The sequence below is a fragment of the Hibiscus syriacus genome, unplaced genomic scaffold (assembly GCF_006381635.1).
Source record: "Hibiscus syriacus cultivar Baekdansim isolate YM2019G1 unplaced genomic scaffold, ASM638163v2 tig00111238_pilon, whole genome shotgun sequence".
Classification (NCBI taxonomy): domain Eukaryota; kingdom Viridiplantae; phylum Streptophyta; class Magnoliopsida; order Malvales; family Malvaceae; genus Hibiscus; species Hibiscus syriacus.
This window is the reverse complement of record NW_024063030.1, coordinates 2,088,387-2,106,707: the sequence shown is the minus strand read 5'-3', so window position 1 is coordinate 2,106,707 and position 18,321 is coordinate 2,088,387. Positions and strand designations below refer to the sequence as shown.

The 18,321-nt window shown below is 37.0% G+C and overlaps 2 protein-coding genes and 2 pseudogenes across 3 annotated transcripts; 3 read left to right on the top strand and 1 right to left on the bottom strand.

Annotated features, from left to right (window-relative positions):
* The first annotated feature begins 213 nt into the window (after positions 1–213).
* Positions 214–4,259, top strand: LOC120157101 (annotated as a pseudogene).
* Positions 4,260–4,605: 346 nt separating this feature from the next.
* On the top strand, positions 4,606–8,213 carry LOC120157106. 2 transcript variants are annotated; one of them, XM_039168353.1, is made up of 8 exons: positions 4,608–5,087; positions 5,487–5,528; positions 6,754–6,836; positions 6,917–7,018; positions 7,149–7,363; positions 7,559–7,653; positions 7,732–8,038; positions 8,076–8,213. In XM_039168353.1, exons 1-7 carry the CDS (start codon positions 4,946–4,948, stop codon positions 7,989–7,991), a joined length of 939 nt encoding a protein of 312 aa, XP_039024284.1. In that variant the 5' UTR covers positions 4,608–4,945; the 3' UTR covers positions 7,992–8,038; positions 8,076–8,213. The 2 variants fall into 2 exon arrangements, with proteins under 2 accessions (XP_039024286.1, XP_039024284.1); XM_039168355.1 differs by lacking the exon at positions 5,487–5,528 and having other exon boundaries at positions 4,606–5,087.
* A 451-nt stretch (positions 8,214–8,664) lies between these two features.
* Positions 8,665–11,840, top strand: LOC120157105 (transmembrane 9 superfamily member 10-like). The gene is made up of 7 exons (XM_039168352.1): positions 8,665–8,967; positions 9,379–9,543; positions 9,633–9,742; positions 9,830–9,938; positions 10,031–10,143; positions 10,251–10,401; positions 10,518–11,840. The coding sequence occupies exons 1-7, from the start codon at positions 8,860–8,862 to the stop codon at positions 11,673–11,675; spliced, it is 1,914 nt and encodes a 637-aa protein (XP_039024283.1). The 5' UTR covers positions 8,665–8,859; the 3' UTR covers positions 11,676–11,840.
* Positions 11,841–13,196: 1,356 nt separating this feature from the next.
* LOC120156925 lies at positions 13,197–17,165 on the bottom strand (annotated as a pseudogene).
* Positions 17,166–18,321: the final 1,156 nt, after the last annotated feature.

Below are 18,321 nucleotides of genomic sequence, written 5' to 3'. Positions count from 1 at the left end.
ACTAAAAAAAATAGTTCAATTCAAGCGAATTGATTTTCCTATTTTCTAATTTTTCATTTTAATACCTAATGTACTAATTTTCACACACACATATATATTTATCAAAACCTAATTGCGATCTTAAAATCCTTTTACTTTTTTGTTACTCCCCATTCCCCAGGTCACGATCTACATCTGGGATTAGGGTTTCTTTTCCAGTCGCTCATTTGACCTCGAAGAGACAAGTTCATGGCACAAACTGTGGCTCATGCCACTCTTGGCCTTACTCAGCCAGCTAACATCGAACACCCCAAGGTGATTATTTTCTTTTTCTTTGCTGGGTTTAAGTAAAATTGTGTTTTGATTGCCTCATTGGGTCTAGATCGAAATCTTAATAGGGGCCTTTATCTTTCTTAGAAAGAGTGAGCTTTATTGTTGCTTGTTTGGAGTTTTTTTTTATGGTTAAATGGCCTTTGACCGCGGATTGATTCTCTAAATGGCTTCTAAAAGTTGATGTTTTTATGTTCATGGCATCGGATTACGAGTATAGGCTCATTTCTGAAATAAATGGAGTAAGGATTAACTAAGAATTTTGTCAGCTTTTAATATGTATGTTATAAGATCATCTTTGTTAAATCCCTGGATTCACTTTTGCTCTTAAAATGTAAACGTTGGTTCGTTGTGTGTGTTTATTTTGGTGAAATACCAGGCAATGATACTAAAATGTATGTTCTCTAAATGGCTTCTAAAAGTTGATGTTTTTATGTTCATGGCATCGGATGACAAGGATAAGCTCATTTCTGAAATAAATGGAGTAAGGATTAGCTAAGCATATTGTCAGCTTTTAATATGTATGTTACCAGATCATCTTTGTTATATCCCTGGATTCGCTTTTGCACTTAAAATGTTATAGTCGGTTCATTTGTGTGTGTTTATTTTGTGAAATACCCGGCAATGATACTAAAATGTCTGTTGTCTTTATTTGGATAATGCTGGAAAGATCACTTTGGCTGCAAAAGAGATCGACCCGGTAGAATGGAAAGGGGACATCCTTGCAGTTGGGGTCACTGAGAAAGACATGACCAAGGATGAAAACTCCAAATTTCAGAACTCAGTTTTGAAAAAATTAGATGGCCTGTTGGGTGGTCTGTTAGCTGATGTCCTCTCTGAGGAGGATTTCACAGGAAAAGCTGGCCAGTCAACGGTTCTTAGACTTCCTGGCCTTTGCTCCAAAAGGATTGGTTTGATTGGTTTGATTGGTCTTGGACATTCAGCTTCATCTCCAGCTGCTTTTAGAGGGCGTGGTGAGGCTGTTGCTGCAGCCGCAAAGGCTGCTCAAGCCAATAGTGTAGCTGTCGTCCTTGCCTCTGCAGAAGGCCTATCAAATGAGTCAAAGCTCAGTACTGCTTCCTCAATAGCATCTGGTAATGCTCATATGATTTCTTATTTCCATGTCCAATGCAATTATTTCAAAGGTTGAAGCAGATCGAGTTGATCTAAGTGGCATGGTCTGCATTCTCATAGGTACGGTGCTCGGAATACATGAAGATAATAGATACATGTCAGAGTTGAAGAAACCACAGCTTAAATCTGTGGATATTTTTGGTCTTGGAACTGGACCAGAGTTGGAGAAGAAGCTAAAGTATGCTGAAGATGTTTCTTCTGCCATAATATTTGGAAGAGAGCTTGCGAATTCACCTGCCAATGTACTTACCCCTGGTTCGTACGGGCATTATTATTTATTTTTGTTTAAAAAATCCTTCCTTTTTACAGTTTAATATAAGGATGATTTAATTTTGTTTTTGTTTTTTTTAATTTTATGTCCAAGGGCACAGCTGGAAAGCTGAGTTTCCTACATGCCAGTGTTGGGGTTATACTTGGTCTAACGTGTCTTTTTTTTTTTTTGCTGCAGCTGCACTAGTAGCAGAGGCTTCAAAAATTGCTTCCTTGTACAACGATGTTCTATCTGCAAACATCTTGACTGCAGATCAATGCAAGGAGTTGAAGATGGGATCTTACCTGGGAGTTGCTGCAGCATCTGCTAATCCCCCTTATTTCATCCATTTGTGCTACAAACCTTCAAGCAGACCAATTAAAGCTAAGTTAGCATTAGTTGGAAAAGGATTGACTTTGACAGGTAATTTCATATATACTTACACATGCTCTAGCAGGAAGATATTTATGGTCCAGTTACCTTAAGAAATATAACAAGGAGAGAATAAGATGCCTTCAATATATATGTATATATACGTATTTAAAGTTTGTGGTGCATGCCATAAATAAAGAGATGGTTTCTTCACTAAGTGTGACCAATAAACGTGAAATTTATTTATTTTTCCCCTTTTCCACTTCTTGATATGAGCAGTATAATACATGAATGATTTGATCAAAACTTTTTCCTAGTGAGATCTATTTAAAATGAGTTATTAGGACTTGGGAATTGGGATATATGTAGCTTGTTCTTTTCTTTTTCCCATTGGTTTATTTATAGGTTTTGAATGGTTGTCTTAAATGTTCTCAGTGGTGGCTACAATATCAAGACTGGACCTGGTTGCTTGATTGAGATGATGAAAACTGACATGGGAGGTTCTGCAGCAGTTCTTGGTGCAGCAAAAGCCCTTGGCAAATCAAACCTCCTGGAGTAGAGGTTACTCATTTTGTTGCTCTCATTTGTTCCCTTCCATGTTCCTCACTTGCTGTATCCTTTTTTCATAGTTATATGTTGAAGGGCTGGGGAAAGGATGAATGTTCTTTTTTTTTTATCATGCTATTTGTCTTCTCTTTTTCATTTGCATTTTCCAATTTCTGCTCCGGATCTATATTTTCACTTAGTAAAATATCATATTTTGCAGGTTCATTTTATTGTCGCATCTTGTGAAACATGATAAGTGGGACAGGTATGAGACCTGGAGATATTATCACAGCTTCAAATGGAAAAACAATTGAGGTATACTTTGTTTGGTTTTGATAAGAAGGAAAATTGAGTTATAGGTAAATTATATGGTATACTGACATTTTAAAGTGGGTTAATTGACTTCCTTTGTTGTCTTTATTAATATTTTCAGGTTAATAACACTGATGTAGAAGGCAGGCTTACACTTGTGGATGCTTTGGTTTATGCTTGCAACCAAGGAGTCGATAAGGTAAAACCGAACACCGCAGATGCTTTGGTATATGCTTATTCTCTACAGACAATAAGAATTATGTTTTAAGAGTATGTTCAATTTCCCCCCCAGATAGTTGACCTTGCAACACTAACCGGGGCTTGTACTGTTGCTCTTGGACCATCAATTGCAGGTACATGCATTCCTGGAAAATAGTGTTTGAAAATTGGAATATATCTTTTTTTTTTAAAAAAGTTTGGAGCTTTTAACATTTTTGTTCCACTTTATAATTGTGATATTTTTATGGGTGACAATTAAGTCGGGAGAAACAAGATGACATCTGAATGTTTTATACATATTTGGCAGGGTCATAAATGATATTCTTCATTCGCCTTTGAAAATTTTAAATTTAATTAAATTATAGTAAACTAACTTTTTCCTTCTTCCCATGGAAAAAGCCCTTTCCTGATTCATAGTCAGTTAAAAGGATATTGCATACATCTTTTGATTGGTTATTTACTCTTTCGGAAGTAAAAGGTCTTGCCAAATTCATTTGAAACTTTTTCTTTTTTTCTTTTTCAGGTGTCTTCACACCAAGTGATGATCTAGCGAAGGAGGTATGTGAAGCTTCAGAGGTCAGTGGTGAGAAATTCTGGACGATGCCCCTAGAGGAAAGCAACTGGGAATCAATGAAATCAGGAGTTGCTGATATGGTAAATACTGGTAGTCGTCAAGGTGGTGCGATCACTGCAGCTCTGTTCTTGAAACAGGTATTTGAACTTTCTTTGATGTTTCAATGTCTGTCTTTTACATGCTCAAACACATACATCCAATCTCCAGCGATGGACATTTATTACAGAATTTGATTGTTGAACTATGGTTTTGCAGTTTGTTGATGAGAAAGTACAGTGGATGCATATCGAGTTGGCTGGTCCTGTCGGGAACGATAAGAAGCGTGTAGCAACAGGATTTGGCATCTCAACTTTGGTGGAATGGGCTCTCAAAAACTCTTCCAAGTGGAAATTTGGAGCTTGCTGTTGTGACATTGTGAATATGGAGGAAAAAAGACCAAACAAACCCCTTTCTAAAGGTGGTTGGGTTCTATGGGATCTGTTTCATGAAATAAAACATGTTCTGATGGAGTGGAAGTGGGAATGAGAATGGGATAGTTTCTTTCTTTGATGTTGTTACAGTAAATTACTGAACTAAACATTAAAGCTGCTTCAACTGTACCCGATAAATTTCATTTCTTTTATCACGGTTTATGGTGATTATCGTGTCAATTGTCAAGTGAGGAACTTGGATAAACATAGGTCTGATAATGCTTGCTCTATTCACCCATAATCGTTAAAAAAGGACTCTAATTTGCAAAATTTGTCCTCTCAAATTCACAATGTTTTAGGTTCTGAATGCTATTTGTCGTGTTATTGGATTGGACCGCAAAGCCTGAAAAAGCCAACAAATTTGAAAAGCCCAAAGGCAAATCTTTAACGCAACCTATCATTTTCATGCTCGGCAACATCTTTAGGCTGCGCACGTATTTCGTCAAAGCAAAACATAAAAGTTTCCTTTGTGCCAAGTCGGAGTGATACTCGGATATATCGCTGTCTTCCGTTCAGACATAGCCGAGTTTCTCGCGGCTTTTGTCTCTCTTTCTGAATCAAAACTGTCTAAAGCAACAAATCTGTCTTCTTTTTCCCCTTGTACAGCTAAAAATCCATTCTCAAAGCAAATCAACTAAACCCACAAGCAGGGAATATGCCCGACCTTTATTAGCTTCCTCTTGACTATGGATTTTGTTATTTGATCAATGATCACATAGTTGAAGACTAAAAATTCTTTCTTATTTGTTGCATTCAAACATGAGTGTCTCTTTGACTGTAATGACTTTTAATCTGCATGAAGATCAACCAGAAGACAGCCCAAATTCGTGGGAGAAGAGGAGGGATTTGTGCATAAGTGTCATCACTAGTTACTCCCCTATCATTCTTTGTACTCAACAAGGTATATCTCTCTTCAAGTTCTTCCTTCCCCCCCCCCTTCTGTGATCTATGCACTGGATCTCTGATGTCGCTACGGGTTTCTTATTTTGACTGATCTGGGTGTTTCCTAATTTGAATTTTGGAGTTGGTTTCTGCTCTTTCAAAGGCTGCTTTGAGTTGTGCTGTTGGAAATACTAGGTTGGTGAATGGAAGCTTCGTTGACTGATTGTTGTTTTTGAGGAAGTATTTTTATTTTGGAGATTGCTTCAAACTAGTTTTAGTAACTTTTTGGGTCTCGCATTCCCTTGCTCGATGTGCTTCTTCTGGGTTTATTTTGATTGAGCTTTTGTTAGTTATTACCTTCCTCTTCTTAAGCATTATTGTTGTACATAATTGCTATCGTTTCGGTGTTTGCATTCAGGCGTACAATCTCAACTGGATTATCTTCAGCAGGGATTGCCAGGTAATTTTGTCCAACGATCATCATTCAACCTTCCAACTTTCCTACTAGTGATGAGCACTCTAAGTCATGCAGTCTTACCTTAATAGGAAGGATAAAATGTTGCCATTTGGTCAGTTCTTGATAAATGGCGATGATGAGAAAGATGCACCATCGGAGATTTACTTTAGTACTTGATGATGCCCTAGTATGAAATGATTTATATGATTTAATGTGCGTTAGTTAGATGTTGCAGTACGAGAACTTGGCATTCTTGCTTCATAGACTTGTTTACACGTGTATTTAAACAACACGAGTGAAATTGGGAGTTATAGGTTAATGCATTGCCTTTTTTTGTTGTCTCTGTTTCAAGGGATGTAAATATATGGCATTGAGTTCAATCTTCTTATTCCACTTGTAGTTCTGCTGAAACTGATTCTTATACGATATTTTAAAATATGCACCTAGACAGTTAGATTGCGTTCATGTGGCATGTTTGAGTGCGAAAAATTCGAAGTTAGGTCTCAATATAGTTGATCTTGAAGTAAATGCTCTTTCAAAATAAGATGGCGAAGAGGAAAAACCCATCCCAATTAACATATATTGTAAAAGGCATAAAACTTGCTGTACTTTGCTGGCAGAATATGGAAATGAGAGTGCCACTGGACTGAATCTCTTTTCCCTTCTTCTTTTTTTTAACGGCCAAAGGCTCTTTGATGAGCACCATAGATTCAAAGGACCCTGAGGAATGTTTTACCACCTTCGTGCTTGAAAGCAAATGATAATAGTAGTTCAATGGTCAAGAGTTGTGAAGAATGTAAACTCTATTTTTTAATTTATTACGTGCATAGAAAATAGAAATATCAAAGCTTCTTTCTCATCATGGTGTTTATATATGTTTGACCATTAGCTTCTCTAAGTTAAATGTGAAAGTGGGGTCATTTAGGTTTTCTGGGTCCTGAGTCATTATTTCTTCTTGTGCTTCATTATGAAGGGTTGTCCTAATTCAACTGTATTAACCCTTTCCAGCAAGATTGCGTGTTTGAATGAATGTAATTACAATTATATAGCTATCGATTTGATTGGTGAAATAGTAAAGCATTTGTTAATAGTTTTGTTTCAAACATGTCTTTTCTATGACTAGAATTTGGCAGAATGGAATATGAATTTCTTTTCTTTCTATGTTGTGCCAACATCGTAATTCTCTCATACTATTCATGGGTGATTTTGGTTTGTTGTCCTCCTATAGGTTATGATCAGTTCGGAGTATCAAGAAAAGGGCCCCAGGACAGTTCAGATGAACATTGCACAATCTTCTATGACAAAGAAAAGGTATCTTTGTAGTTTCTTCATGCCTATAATAAAATATTATGGTACGTATTGTTTTAACATTCTTTTCATCTTAATTGAAGGTAGAGTTGATTGAAGGTGGAACCTTTTGGCTGTCCGAGTCACCTTCTGTTCCTGGCAGTACATCATGGGGTTCAGAAGTTCCATGTATCGCAACATGGGCTATATCCTTCTGTATTCAGCTTTTCGTTTTGATCTTATATCATATGAAGTTCCAGTTGCAGACATTGTTACCACTTGTATTCGGAGAAAACCATTGTGTGTGTTTGTTTGTTTCCTTGACATGATGCCCACACATTCCAGCTTAAAGGAGTTGAGCCACCAGGATTCTCATTTCAGATAGTGAATACTAACATGGACGAGTCCAGTCCTCGTGCCCGTAGACGAAGTGCTCTGCTTACATGGCAACATATTGCATCCTTGCCTCCTAGCTTACCGGTTGTGTACTGTGGAGGATTTAACACACAGAAGGAATCAACAACAGGGCGTTTTCTTCTTGGGAGATCAAGGTATTCTATTGAGTGCAAAATCATTTAGCTGTTTCATAACACTTGTGTACCACCAAACAAACAAGCTAGGGGATTACCGCACTCCGGTTATCTTCTTTTCTGTTGCAGTTTACTACGATAGGGCATCTGCACATCTTCTTTGTGATAGGGGACTGATTTCTTTGCTGTTGATCTTTTGCTATTATATATGTGCAGAGAACATGGTGTGGTGGGAGACATGAGGGATGTGTGGGCTAATGCTCGGGTGAGGAAAAATGTTTCCCTAATACGAACTTATCATGGCTTCAAAGGTATTTATCTGGCCTAAAATTTGATCTGTTAGTGAGTCGTGATATGCTTGAACTTAAATGATGATTTCGTCCGCTCAGGTGACAAGCAGGGAGCTCTAGAATTCCTTAAGTTGATATTTAGAGCGCTCTGCCTCTGCTGGGACCGCCAAACACAAGATCTACACATTGACTGGATTCTTTTCAGGGGCAGATCTCTAATACCTTCTTCATGCGAAGTGGTCAATGATAACATCGACGGTTATTACCCTTCCTCTCACTATCCTATATTTGCCGAGTTTCTTCTTCCGCGTACCGTGAGATTGATAGAACCACCTACACATACACAAGAGGACAATTAGAATGCTATTTGTTTATAAATCGATCTTATCATGTTTCCTCCCTTCTTTGAAGCTTGTCATATTGTCATTTCATTCAGGAATATATGTGTTTCAACTCTCGATCATGAATCATTTATGTGTACAAGTATTTTCAGCTGCTGTTTGACATTGCCTTCTCAATCCTCATGGCCAGAATAGGAGAAGGAAAGAAGCCATTTCGAATTTGATTCCAGATTGTGAACCTTTACTGGTTTTCTGCATTTCATTCTTTTGGTTCTTAAACTATCAGCATGAGTTTGAAGTAAAAGCTATCAGAATCATACACGTTTTCTGAAAATTGATTCATGTCATGTTCTCTGTTTTTTTTTTTTCAGAAGTAGACTGAAAAGAAGACACACACATATAAACCATATGGGCCCAATTTCCTTTTCTCTTTGCTCACTAATAAATGATTTATAGTTGAACCAATCCAAATTACATTTTTTTTTCAACTTTCACTGCAAGATAATAGTTGTGCGTCTTTTAGAAAAATTGCAAATGATAACAACGAAGAAAGAAATTATTACCCAACTGTCGAAAGAGTGTCATCGTCAAGGTCAACTGATGAAAATCAAGGCCGTAAATCGAAAACTGGGGAATTTATACCCAACGGTTGGTGACTAGGGGAGGGGGAGGGTCCTCTCTATAAACGTATTGTTTCAGAGTTTTCTCACCAGGGATTCATCTCTCGTGTTTACTAACAAACCACCCTTTTTCTTCTCTTTTGTCTCTCACTTTCTCTTCATTTTTTCCTTCACAAACAAGAAAATTCAACTTGGCAACCTTTTTCTCTTTACAATTCCTCTGGAGAGTGGGAATTCGGGCAAACGGATCTAAATCCGGTCGAAACATGGTGGGTCATAGGTTTGACGTCACTTGGATCTTTTTGTTTGCTCTTTTCTTCCTTCAATCCCATTGTTTATACCTTCCTGGCGTTGCCCCTGAAGATTTCCAAAAGGTCAGTTTCGTGATTCGTCACATGCATGCATGGCCATGCATGTATGTTAATGAATGCATTATCATGTATTTTTTTCATTTTTTTTTGTTGGGTTTCATTGAGATCCGTGTTTAACGATCTCTAGAATCGCCATTTCGGTTTAATGAATTTGGATATGAATGATTCTTTAGAAGTTAGACTGATAAGTTTCAAGCTTGTACTTTTCCTTCGTTTAAAGCTGCCTAATTTTTTACCAATACCACAAATTCTTTGGTCTATTTGGCTTAACATTTGAAGACTACGAAATTTGAATGCTGATTAAAGCATACTGAATCTTTCATGCTCAATATTCAATCTACGGGCTCTTTGCTTGAATCCAACTGATGGTTTAATATAGTTTTGTTTAATGTTCTTTTCTCTCCATTTGTTCAGGGGGATCCATTGTTGGTGAAAGTGAATAAGCTGACTTCAACTAAAACACAACTTCCTTATTCCTATTATTACCTACCCTTTTGTCAGCCTGAGCATATAGTTGACAGTGCCGAGAATCTTGGGGAAGTCCTTCGTGGTGATCGAATCGAAAACTCTCCTTATGTGGTGAGTTTGGACTCCAAATTCACTCCCTTAAGTCTCTTTGCTGTACTATTTTTATTTTTCAGTAATTGAGAGGCATTTTCTGTTTGCAGTTTAAAATGAGAGAACCACAAATATGCAATATTGTATGTCGTAAAATTCTTGATAAAAAATATGCTAAGGCGTTCAAGGAGAAGATCGACGATGAGTATCGAGTTAACATGTGAGGATCCCATTCTGGATATCTTTCATTGTAGTTTCCGATTATTCTTTTGAGTAGTAAGTAGTACTTATAATATGTTTGTGACAGGATTTTGGATAACCTTCCATTGGTTGTTCCTATAAGAAGGCCTGATCAGGAAAATGCTGTAGTGTATCAATATGGATATCATGTTGGTCTCAGAGGACAATATGATGGGGTAAGTGTTAGATTGTTCGGCATCTGTTTAGAACAATTTTTATTATTTTTTCATTTGATCATGTAAGTAATGCTGATTTGGTTTCCTTGCAGAGCAAAGAAGAAAAACATTTTATAAACAATCACTTGATATTTACAGTCAAATATCACAAGGATCCATTGTCAGACTCTGCAAGGATTGTTGGATTTGAGGTCAAACCATTCAGGTTATTTTTTTTATTCTTTGTGATAGAGGCATATTTATTACCCTTCTTTTACCACTGGTTTCATTTTCTACTTTTCTTAAAGCCATTTTGATGAACACACAATACAGTGTTAAACATGAATATGAGGGTGAGTGGAATGAGAAGACTCGTTTGACCACCTGTGATCCCCATGCAAAACGTGCAGTTACTAGTTCTGAATCTCCTCAAGAGGTTGAAGAAAAGATGGAGATCATATTTACTTATGATGTTGAGTTCCAGGTCAGCATTGTGTAATACTTTGTAAAATGAGAATACCTTGCTGCTTGTTGCAGTTTAGCTAGCCTGTATGACGCTGTTTCATTCTAATCAACAAGCTACTTCTTGTCATCTTGCAGGAAAGTGATATAAAGTGGGCATCCCGATGGGATACCTATCTTCTAATGGATGATGATCAGATCCATTGGTTCTCCATTGTTAATTCTTTGATGATTGTGATTTTCCTCTCGGGGATGGTGGCTATGATCATGCTACGAACTCTTTATCGGGATATCTCAAAGTACAACAAACTCGAAAACCAAGAAGAAGCACAAGAGGAGACAGGGTGGAAACTGGTCCACGGGGATGTTTTTAGGCCTCCAACAAATTCTGACTTACTCTGTGTGTATGTTGGAACAGGTGTTCAATTTTTTGGTATGATTATTGTTACCATGATCTTTGCTCTCCTCGGCTTCCTCTCTCCTTCAAATAGAGGTGGGATAATAACAGTCATGCTTCTACTCTGGGTCTTCATGGGCCTGTTTGCCGGATATTCATCGGCTCGTCTCTATAAGCTATTCAAGGGAACAGAATGGAAGAAAGTTACACTCAAAACAGCATTTATGTTCCCGGCAACTGTGTTTGCCATTTTCTTTGTCTTGAATGCTCTGATATGGGGCCAGAAATCTTCCGGGGCAGTGCCATTTGGAACCATGTTTGCATTGGTATTGTTGTGGTTTGGCATCTCGGTTCCGCTTGTTTATGTGGGTAGTTATTTTGGTTTTAAGAAGCCGGCGATCGAGGATCCGGCAAAAACTAATAAGATCCCAAGGCAAATTCCAGATCAGGCTTGGTACATGAACCCGACCTTCTCCATCCTTATTGGAGGCATACTTCCATTCGGAGCTGTTTTTATTGAGCTCTTTTTCATCCTCACTTCAATATGGTTGCATCAGTTCTATTACATATTTGGCTTCCTCTTCATCGTCTTTGTCATTCTTATCATCACTTGTGCCGAGATCACAGTAGTACTCTGCTACTTCCAGCTATGCAGTGAGGATTACCTATGGTGGTGGAGGTCGTACTTGACTTCGGGTTCTTCGGCACTTTACTTATTCCTCTATGCTGCATTCTACTTCTTTACGAAGCTCGAGATCACAAAGCCGGTATCTGGGGTTTTATACTTTGGGTATATGTTGATAGTATCTTACGCATTCTTTGTGCTCACTGGTACAATTGGTTTCTATGCTTGCTTCTGGTTCACAAGGCTCATCTACACATCAGTGAAGATCGATTGATCTGATATTGCAACTTGAGGAAAGTCTAGTTTGTTTCATTACAAGGATGTCCAAATTACCCGATACAGAATCAGAAATGCAGGACATCCATGACTTACGATTTGGGTTCAGTTTTGAATCTTCGATCATGGAAATTGTTGATTTTCTTAGCCTTCTCCATCAGTTCCTTGGTGATTACTAGTGACGTTATTTGTTAATTGATTCCACTACTTTACTGTATTGTATGAGACCTTTGAGAAAATATAAAGCAATTTCTTTTAGAAATTGAAGTATCCATGTATTCACAAACATAATAGTGCTTTGTTTATCCCTGCCATTCTGTCGGGAAAAACTGAATTTCAGTCCTTGAAAATAAAATAAATTATCGATGCATATATTGAAACTGTGTATGCTATTTCTCCCGATGAATTCAAGATTCAGACACAACCACTTCTGCTGCTGTTTGTTTCCTAACAGAGCTATACAAGCATAATTTACATAATTGATTAATTTTGGCATGACATACTATCTGCAATTTAATGGACAGTTAACAAATGCCTTTTGTGATGCAACACATATTCTTTTTTCTTGAACTTCTTTCAGAAAATAAATAAGCATGCAAGTTCACCACAATATTATATTTAGTATACATGTAGATACAAGGACATCCAACAGAATACTAGACTACCGACTGGTAAGAAAACAGTGTTAATAAAATGAGAAAGCCAAGTAAAATTTTGCTCAGAACATATTATAGACAAGCAGAGAGAATGTATAATCACAAATAATTGAACTGCCACAATAAGGAGAAGTTCCAACAGTAGCATGGTGATCAAATAATCAAATATCAAGTAAAGTATAAAAAAAGACATGAAGGTGACATGCAGTTTATTTATTTATTTAGTCAAGCAAGTTAATGCCAAAATTTTGGGGAAGATAGGAAGGTAAAATTTCAAAATAGATCCATGAGAAAAAGTGCGAAAATGTGGTTTTTAGTTCTTAGTTTTAGTACATTAAGCATTGGCAAGCCTGCGACCACGATGTAGGAAATAGATGTTTCATGTAACATCTAGTTCCCTCTTAGTTGATAATAGATATACATAAAACAGAAGATATAACCTAGAGTGCCCCTATGATACATTGCCAAAGAAGACATGGAAACTTTCCAGGTAGTCTCTACTGAGTTCTTTTTCATAAAAATATTTTTAGAAAGATTATTCAATGGAAAACTACAAATAAACTTTGTCACCTGCAATCATGATAAATAAATAATTAATGATGTTTCGTATAAATGCAATAATCTGTAATAGTATAAACCAACATAGCCTCCAAAATATCATCTAACTGAATCCACTGATATTTTCTTTTATTATTTTATATGGGATAGGATCCTATTAAACAATGTGAAACTTTTTAGTTTTAAACATATTTAGGATCGTTAAATGAGTGAAAATAGACGGTTGAAATTAACAGTAGGAAATGAGAATATATTCGCCGGGGGAAAAACGAGTTAATCCCAACAATCTATTTTCACTCGTACAACGGTCCTAAATCTATGTAAAACTAAAAGAGTTTTACACGGTGTAAATGGATCCTAACCCATTTTATATTATCTCAACTGGCAGTTAGGAAGAACATGTTTTCCCACCTCAAATTCTGTAGACCCCACCATAAACAATAGCAGTATTTGGTAAAGAATTTTGTTGATGAAACAACGCCAGATGATAAAGCCTGTGTGGAGATTCCAAAATCAAATAGAGGATCATCGTTATTTTCATCAGCTGGACACTTATCCTTTAGGACAGAGTCTCGCATGCCCTTCCATATGTCATAACCTTTCATCTGCTGATTCCCACAATACAAGAAATATTTATTGCAGTCACTACCAATATCCTTACAAGCATTCTGCCAGGATCTATCATTTCGTTCTACAGAGTACCAGAATGCCCCCACTATCTGCATCTTTCATCCAACAAAACACAGATCAAAAACTAATTATACAAACTTTTTTGCAAAAGAATAGGGTTCAGACAACATCAAAACAAACGAGAACAGTTGACAAGTTTAATTAGTGAAATAAAGATGCAAATTTAATAGATACCTACATGACTGCAAAGCATATATAATAGCAGATAATATGCAGCTCCAGCCCAAGAAGTTTCAGCAAAGACACCTGCTGTTCTTTTCATTTCTGATGTTAAGGGTGCAACTCTGAGAAACCTTGGGATGTACTGCAACAAGACAACAAAAAACAAGGCCTGTTTTGTTGCTAGTACATCTGAACCATTTGAACTTTGAAGAAATCGCCAAACAACAACCTGCATTTATGAACAAAAATAGTGAGAGCGCTATGGATTTTTCTGACCAGCCAAGTTGCAACTAGGGTTGCATGCAACAGTGATAACTCATTGACATTATTTGTTCTGTAGAGAAAATAAAAAATAAAATCACAGCATATCTATTCCATGCAAAATAAACAAAAAACTGCTCACTTATTTCACACTTTAAATGATATGTTTACATGCAGTCCAGATGATATCAATGAGAGAGAGCTAAAGCATGTACAGCAAGAAAGTTAATATGCTCAAAGCACATACTAACTGGGTAAAGCAAGAAGAACGAACAACTCTACAACATTAGATGTATTATTGGGGGTTCGACAGAGAAAAGGAATATACATTGGGTGAATTGGAAGTCGGTGTGTAAGCCAAAGAGGTTAGGGGATTGAGAATTCCGAATTTGGTTCTTTTAAATAGGGCACTTTTGGGCAAATGGGTATGGAAATGTGCTTCAGAGAAGGGTTCGTGGTGGAAAAGGGTGGTATGTTGTGTGTATAATATGGAATTGAACTCGTGTTTGATTGGGGATTCTTTGTCTACTCGGGCATCGTGGATTTGGAAAGGAATTATAAAGAATTTCTTTTCCTCTGATGAATTTGGGGATTGTCTGAGAAAAAACTTGTGTTTGAAAATGGGGAATGGAGAGTCGGTGCAATTTTGGCAGGATCCTTGGGTGGGTTCGATTCCGTTAAAAGTTAGGTTCCCTAGGATATTTGCTCTATCAATAAATAAAGGGGGTAAAGTTGCAGAGTTTAGGGTAAATTCTTCTTCAGGGTGCTGGTGGGATATACAATTGAGGAGGAATTTGGTGGATTGGGAGGTGGAACAATGGCTTCAGCTTATGTCATTGTTGAATACTACCTTTTTATCATCCTTGCAAGAAGATTGTTGGGTATGGACAAGGAATGGGGAGGGTTGTTTCTCAGCTAAATCTTGCGTTAAGTGCAATTTTGATTGGGTTGGTAATGAGGATGATGAAGGTACTTGGGACAACCTTGTATGGGTAGGGGTTGCTCCTCCACGGGTTGAAATCTTTGTTTGGCAGGTTGTTCATCAGAGAGTGGCAGTTAGAGAGGAATTGATGAAGCGAGGAGTAATAGGGATTGATGACTCGTCTTGTCCGTTGTGTGGTAAGTGTGTGGAGTCGGACTCTCATATTTTCTTACATTGTGAGGTTGTAAGGGGCTTGTGGAGTAGATTCTTGTCATCTTGGAATGTCTCATTTGTGACTCCTCAAAGGCTGCTGGATTTTATCACTGTTTGGGATGATCTAGTTCCAAGCTCCATCATTTGGAAGTTCACTCCTAGGGCGGTGTTGTGGTCGGTTTGGAAGTGCAGAAATGAAATTATTTTTGGGAAAGGAAAGGTGGATGGTCTGTTATTGTTCTTCCTTGTTCGTTTTAGAATTGCATCATGGTTTGTGGCGAGATTCAAAGAGGTGCAGATTCATTTTGACTCTCTTGTGGGTGAAGTTAGACTAGCTGATTTTGTGGGAAGAAAGAAGAAGGGTTGTACATCTTCCTCGTGCTGGATTCCTCCTCCCTCAGGTTTTGTTAAATTAAATGTTGATGGTGCGATGTCTAAGGGGTGGGATAAAGGAGGCATTGGTGGTCTGATAAGGGACTCTGAAGGACTGCAGTATGGTTCGTTTTCTGAGAGGATTGGGGGAGGTCCTCCTATTCTTGCAGAGTTATTGGCTATCAAAAGAGGGTTGTTGTATATGGAGGAGATAGCTTTGGTTTCATTTCCAAGGGTCATCCTAGAATCGGATTCCCTTACTTCTCTGAAATGGATAAAAAATCCGGCTTTATGTACACCTATGTTTCAGTCCTTGGTGAAAGACATTGTTGCCCTAGTGAAGAGTAAAGATGTAATTATTAGGCATATATTGAGAGCTGTCAATTGGGAATCGGATAAATTAGCTAAAGAAGGAATAGGATGATTATTAGGGTATTGTTTAGGATGTTCTGCTTCTGAGCTGGTTTTATTTCTGTTTTTGTTTGGTTTTTAAGTGTTATGTTGTAACAGAAGCTTGTTAGGATATGGCTTTGTATTATTTCTATATTAACAAATTATTAGGCACTCTTTTCCTCCTTCCAATGACCTTCATGTTATTTTTGTAACATGGAGGTTATGAAGGGGTTTTTTAATGAGGCCTACCCTATTTCTAAAAAAAAAACATTAGATGTATTTATCACCCACAGAGCTCATAAAGAAATGTGACTAAACAAGTATACATGAAAATGAGAAAAAAAAATTGAAATAAAAGGAGAGCTAGATTCATTTGAACAAGGGAAAATTTGCAGCCATCAGCAATTGAATACTCAGGAAAACAACTTTCACACCTGTGGTAATGGAGCCACAGCAAGAAAATCAATGATGAAATATCGTTGCAAGTATCGCTTGGCTAATTGTGCAGGATCTATCACAAGTTCACCTTGTCCAAAAACCCGAGATGATGGAGCAATGTAAGCTGTACGAAACTGGAGTGCCATGCGTAAAAGATAGAAAGCATCTATAATTGTCCGTAAAGTCGTTGCAGTGACTGCTAGTTTTCTATCAATAGTCAGACACTTTTGCGAATCATTAATAACTGGAAGATAAAAAAATAGAGGGTCTGCTGATACTGCCAGAATACAAGATACGAAAAATAATTTATTGCATAGCAAGAGGAATTTATCCTGGGGATCAAAAATCTTCTTCTCTGATACTTTAAGATCCTCTTGAAATACTGCTGGTGAAACTTCAAATCCAAGTGAACGACCAATTGACTTAAGTCCTTCAGATCCCTTTCTGATCCCTCTCTTGAAAGATCTTGATGTTGCATCATTTGCATGGCCAGAGTGACCTGATCCATCAATGTTAAACCCACATTTTCTCAATCCTGTATCAGAGGATGATGATAATCTAGAGTCCAAGTCATCCAACCTGAAGAACATAAAAGGAAATTAGAATTTATATGCTTTCACTCAAAAGATATCTTGCAGCACAAGCAGCATATTTTTTTTTGATAGGACACAAGCAGCATATTAGCCTTTAACTGTGATCACAGAAGAGAAAGAAGTGGAGAAAGAACATTTAGAACACTGCTTTTATTACCTGACAAACTTCTCCCTTTGTCCACTCATATGCTAAGTTTATAACCACAATCAAGCATCTTCTACAATTGATCATACAGAAACATCCTACAAATCCAACGAAATTAATTGAATCAAGCGGGAAACAATTAGCACGGTTGCTTAGATAATTGGTCAAGATCCAGTAGTTGAGCAGCTACAATGCCAGAATAATGCAATGTTCTTGGACAAAATTTTAATCATGTTAATAGATTGAGGAAGCACAAAGACCTGCGTCTCCTAAGACCAATCAGATTTTTTATGTCAAGAATCAAGAGGCAATATAACCGCATACAGTTTTTGTCTAAAAGTGTTTCAAAAGACTTCAACACCAAATTTGGCCAAAATTTTTGACACCTTTGAATCCTTTCAATCTTAGTTTGCTTCCTGAGATAACAATCTATTGAAGATTCCAAACTAGTGCAGTTAGAATTTTGCAGTTTCACCAATAAAGCATCAGTCTAAGTTTAATATTTCACAACAGCATAAATTACACTCATCTTTTTTATTTCCAACATATCTGCCCTCATTCTTTAGAAGGAAAACCAAAATTTTAATTAAGCGCCTCTTCTAAACTTACCAAAAGCCGCAAACTTCATCTCCTCTTCTACTACTCAAGTAACAACCATAAGTTCAGTAAATGTAACTACTTTCGTAGTTCTTGTAGCTTTAGAACTAAAAATAGCTTAGAAACTGATTACATTTTCTTGCAATATTACTGGATCCCCAAAAATGGCTGTTAACTTGATTCATCAATTCACTTCTCTTCAAGTATTGTCAGCATTTTCAATATTCTATGAATCATAGTAGTCTCTTCAGTTGACGATTACTCGAACGAATGATCCACTAAAACGCAATGAAAAGACTAATGAAAGAAAAGGGTTGGCTTCGAGATCGGGAATTCCTTGTTCAAACTTTAATTCATCAAAACCAAACCAAAAAACGCAAAATTTCTACAGTAAAGTGAAATAATCAAACAAATTTGATAATATAAAGCAAAAAAAAGAATTCAACAAAAAAAGTAAAAAACATTCTACGTATATCATTATGAACTAATATCAAAGAAAAATAATTGAGAATAGAGAAAGCAATACTCACAGAGATATCCTTGAAGTTAAATTCATATTTCATAAGTGAAAAAGTAAATTACAACAGATAAATTAAACTAAAGTCACAATGAGGCGCCGCGCGACGGGTGAAGAATAAGAACGC

Coding starts and splice junctions, on each gene's coding strand:
- LOC120157105 (XM_039168352.1), top strand. CDS start 8,860: ATGGTGGGTCATAGGTTTGACGTCACTTGGATCTTTTTGTTTGCTCTT. Junction 9,544..9,632: donor TCGAAAACTCTCCTTATGTG/GTGAGTTTGGAC, acceptor TTCTGTTTGCAG/TTTAAAATGAGAGAACCACA. Junction 9,743..9,829: donor GATGAGTATCGAGTTAACAT/GTGAGGATCCCA, acceptor TGTTTGTGACAG/GATTTTGGATAACCTTCCAT.
- LOC120157106 (XM_039168353.1), top strand. CDS start 4,946: ATGAGTGTCTCTTTGACTGTAATGACTTTTAATCTGCATGAAGATCAA. Junction 6,837..6,916: donor TCTTCTATGACAAAGAAAAG/GTATCTTTGTAG, acceptor TCTTAATTGAAG/GTAGAGTTGATTGAAGGTGG. Junction 7,654..7,731: donor AACTTATCATGGCTTCAAAG/GTATTTATCTGG, acceptor TCGTCCGCTCAG/GTGACAAGCAGGGAGCTCTA.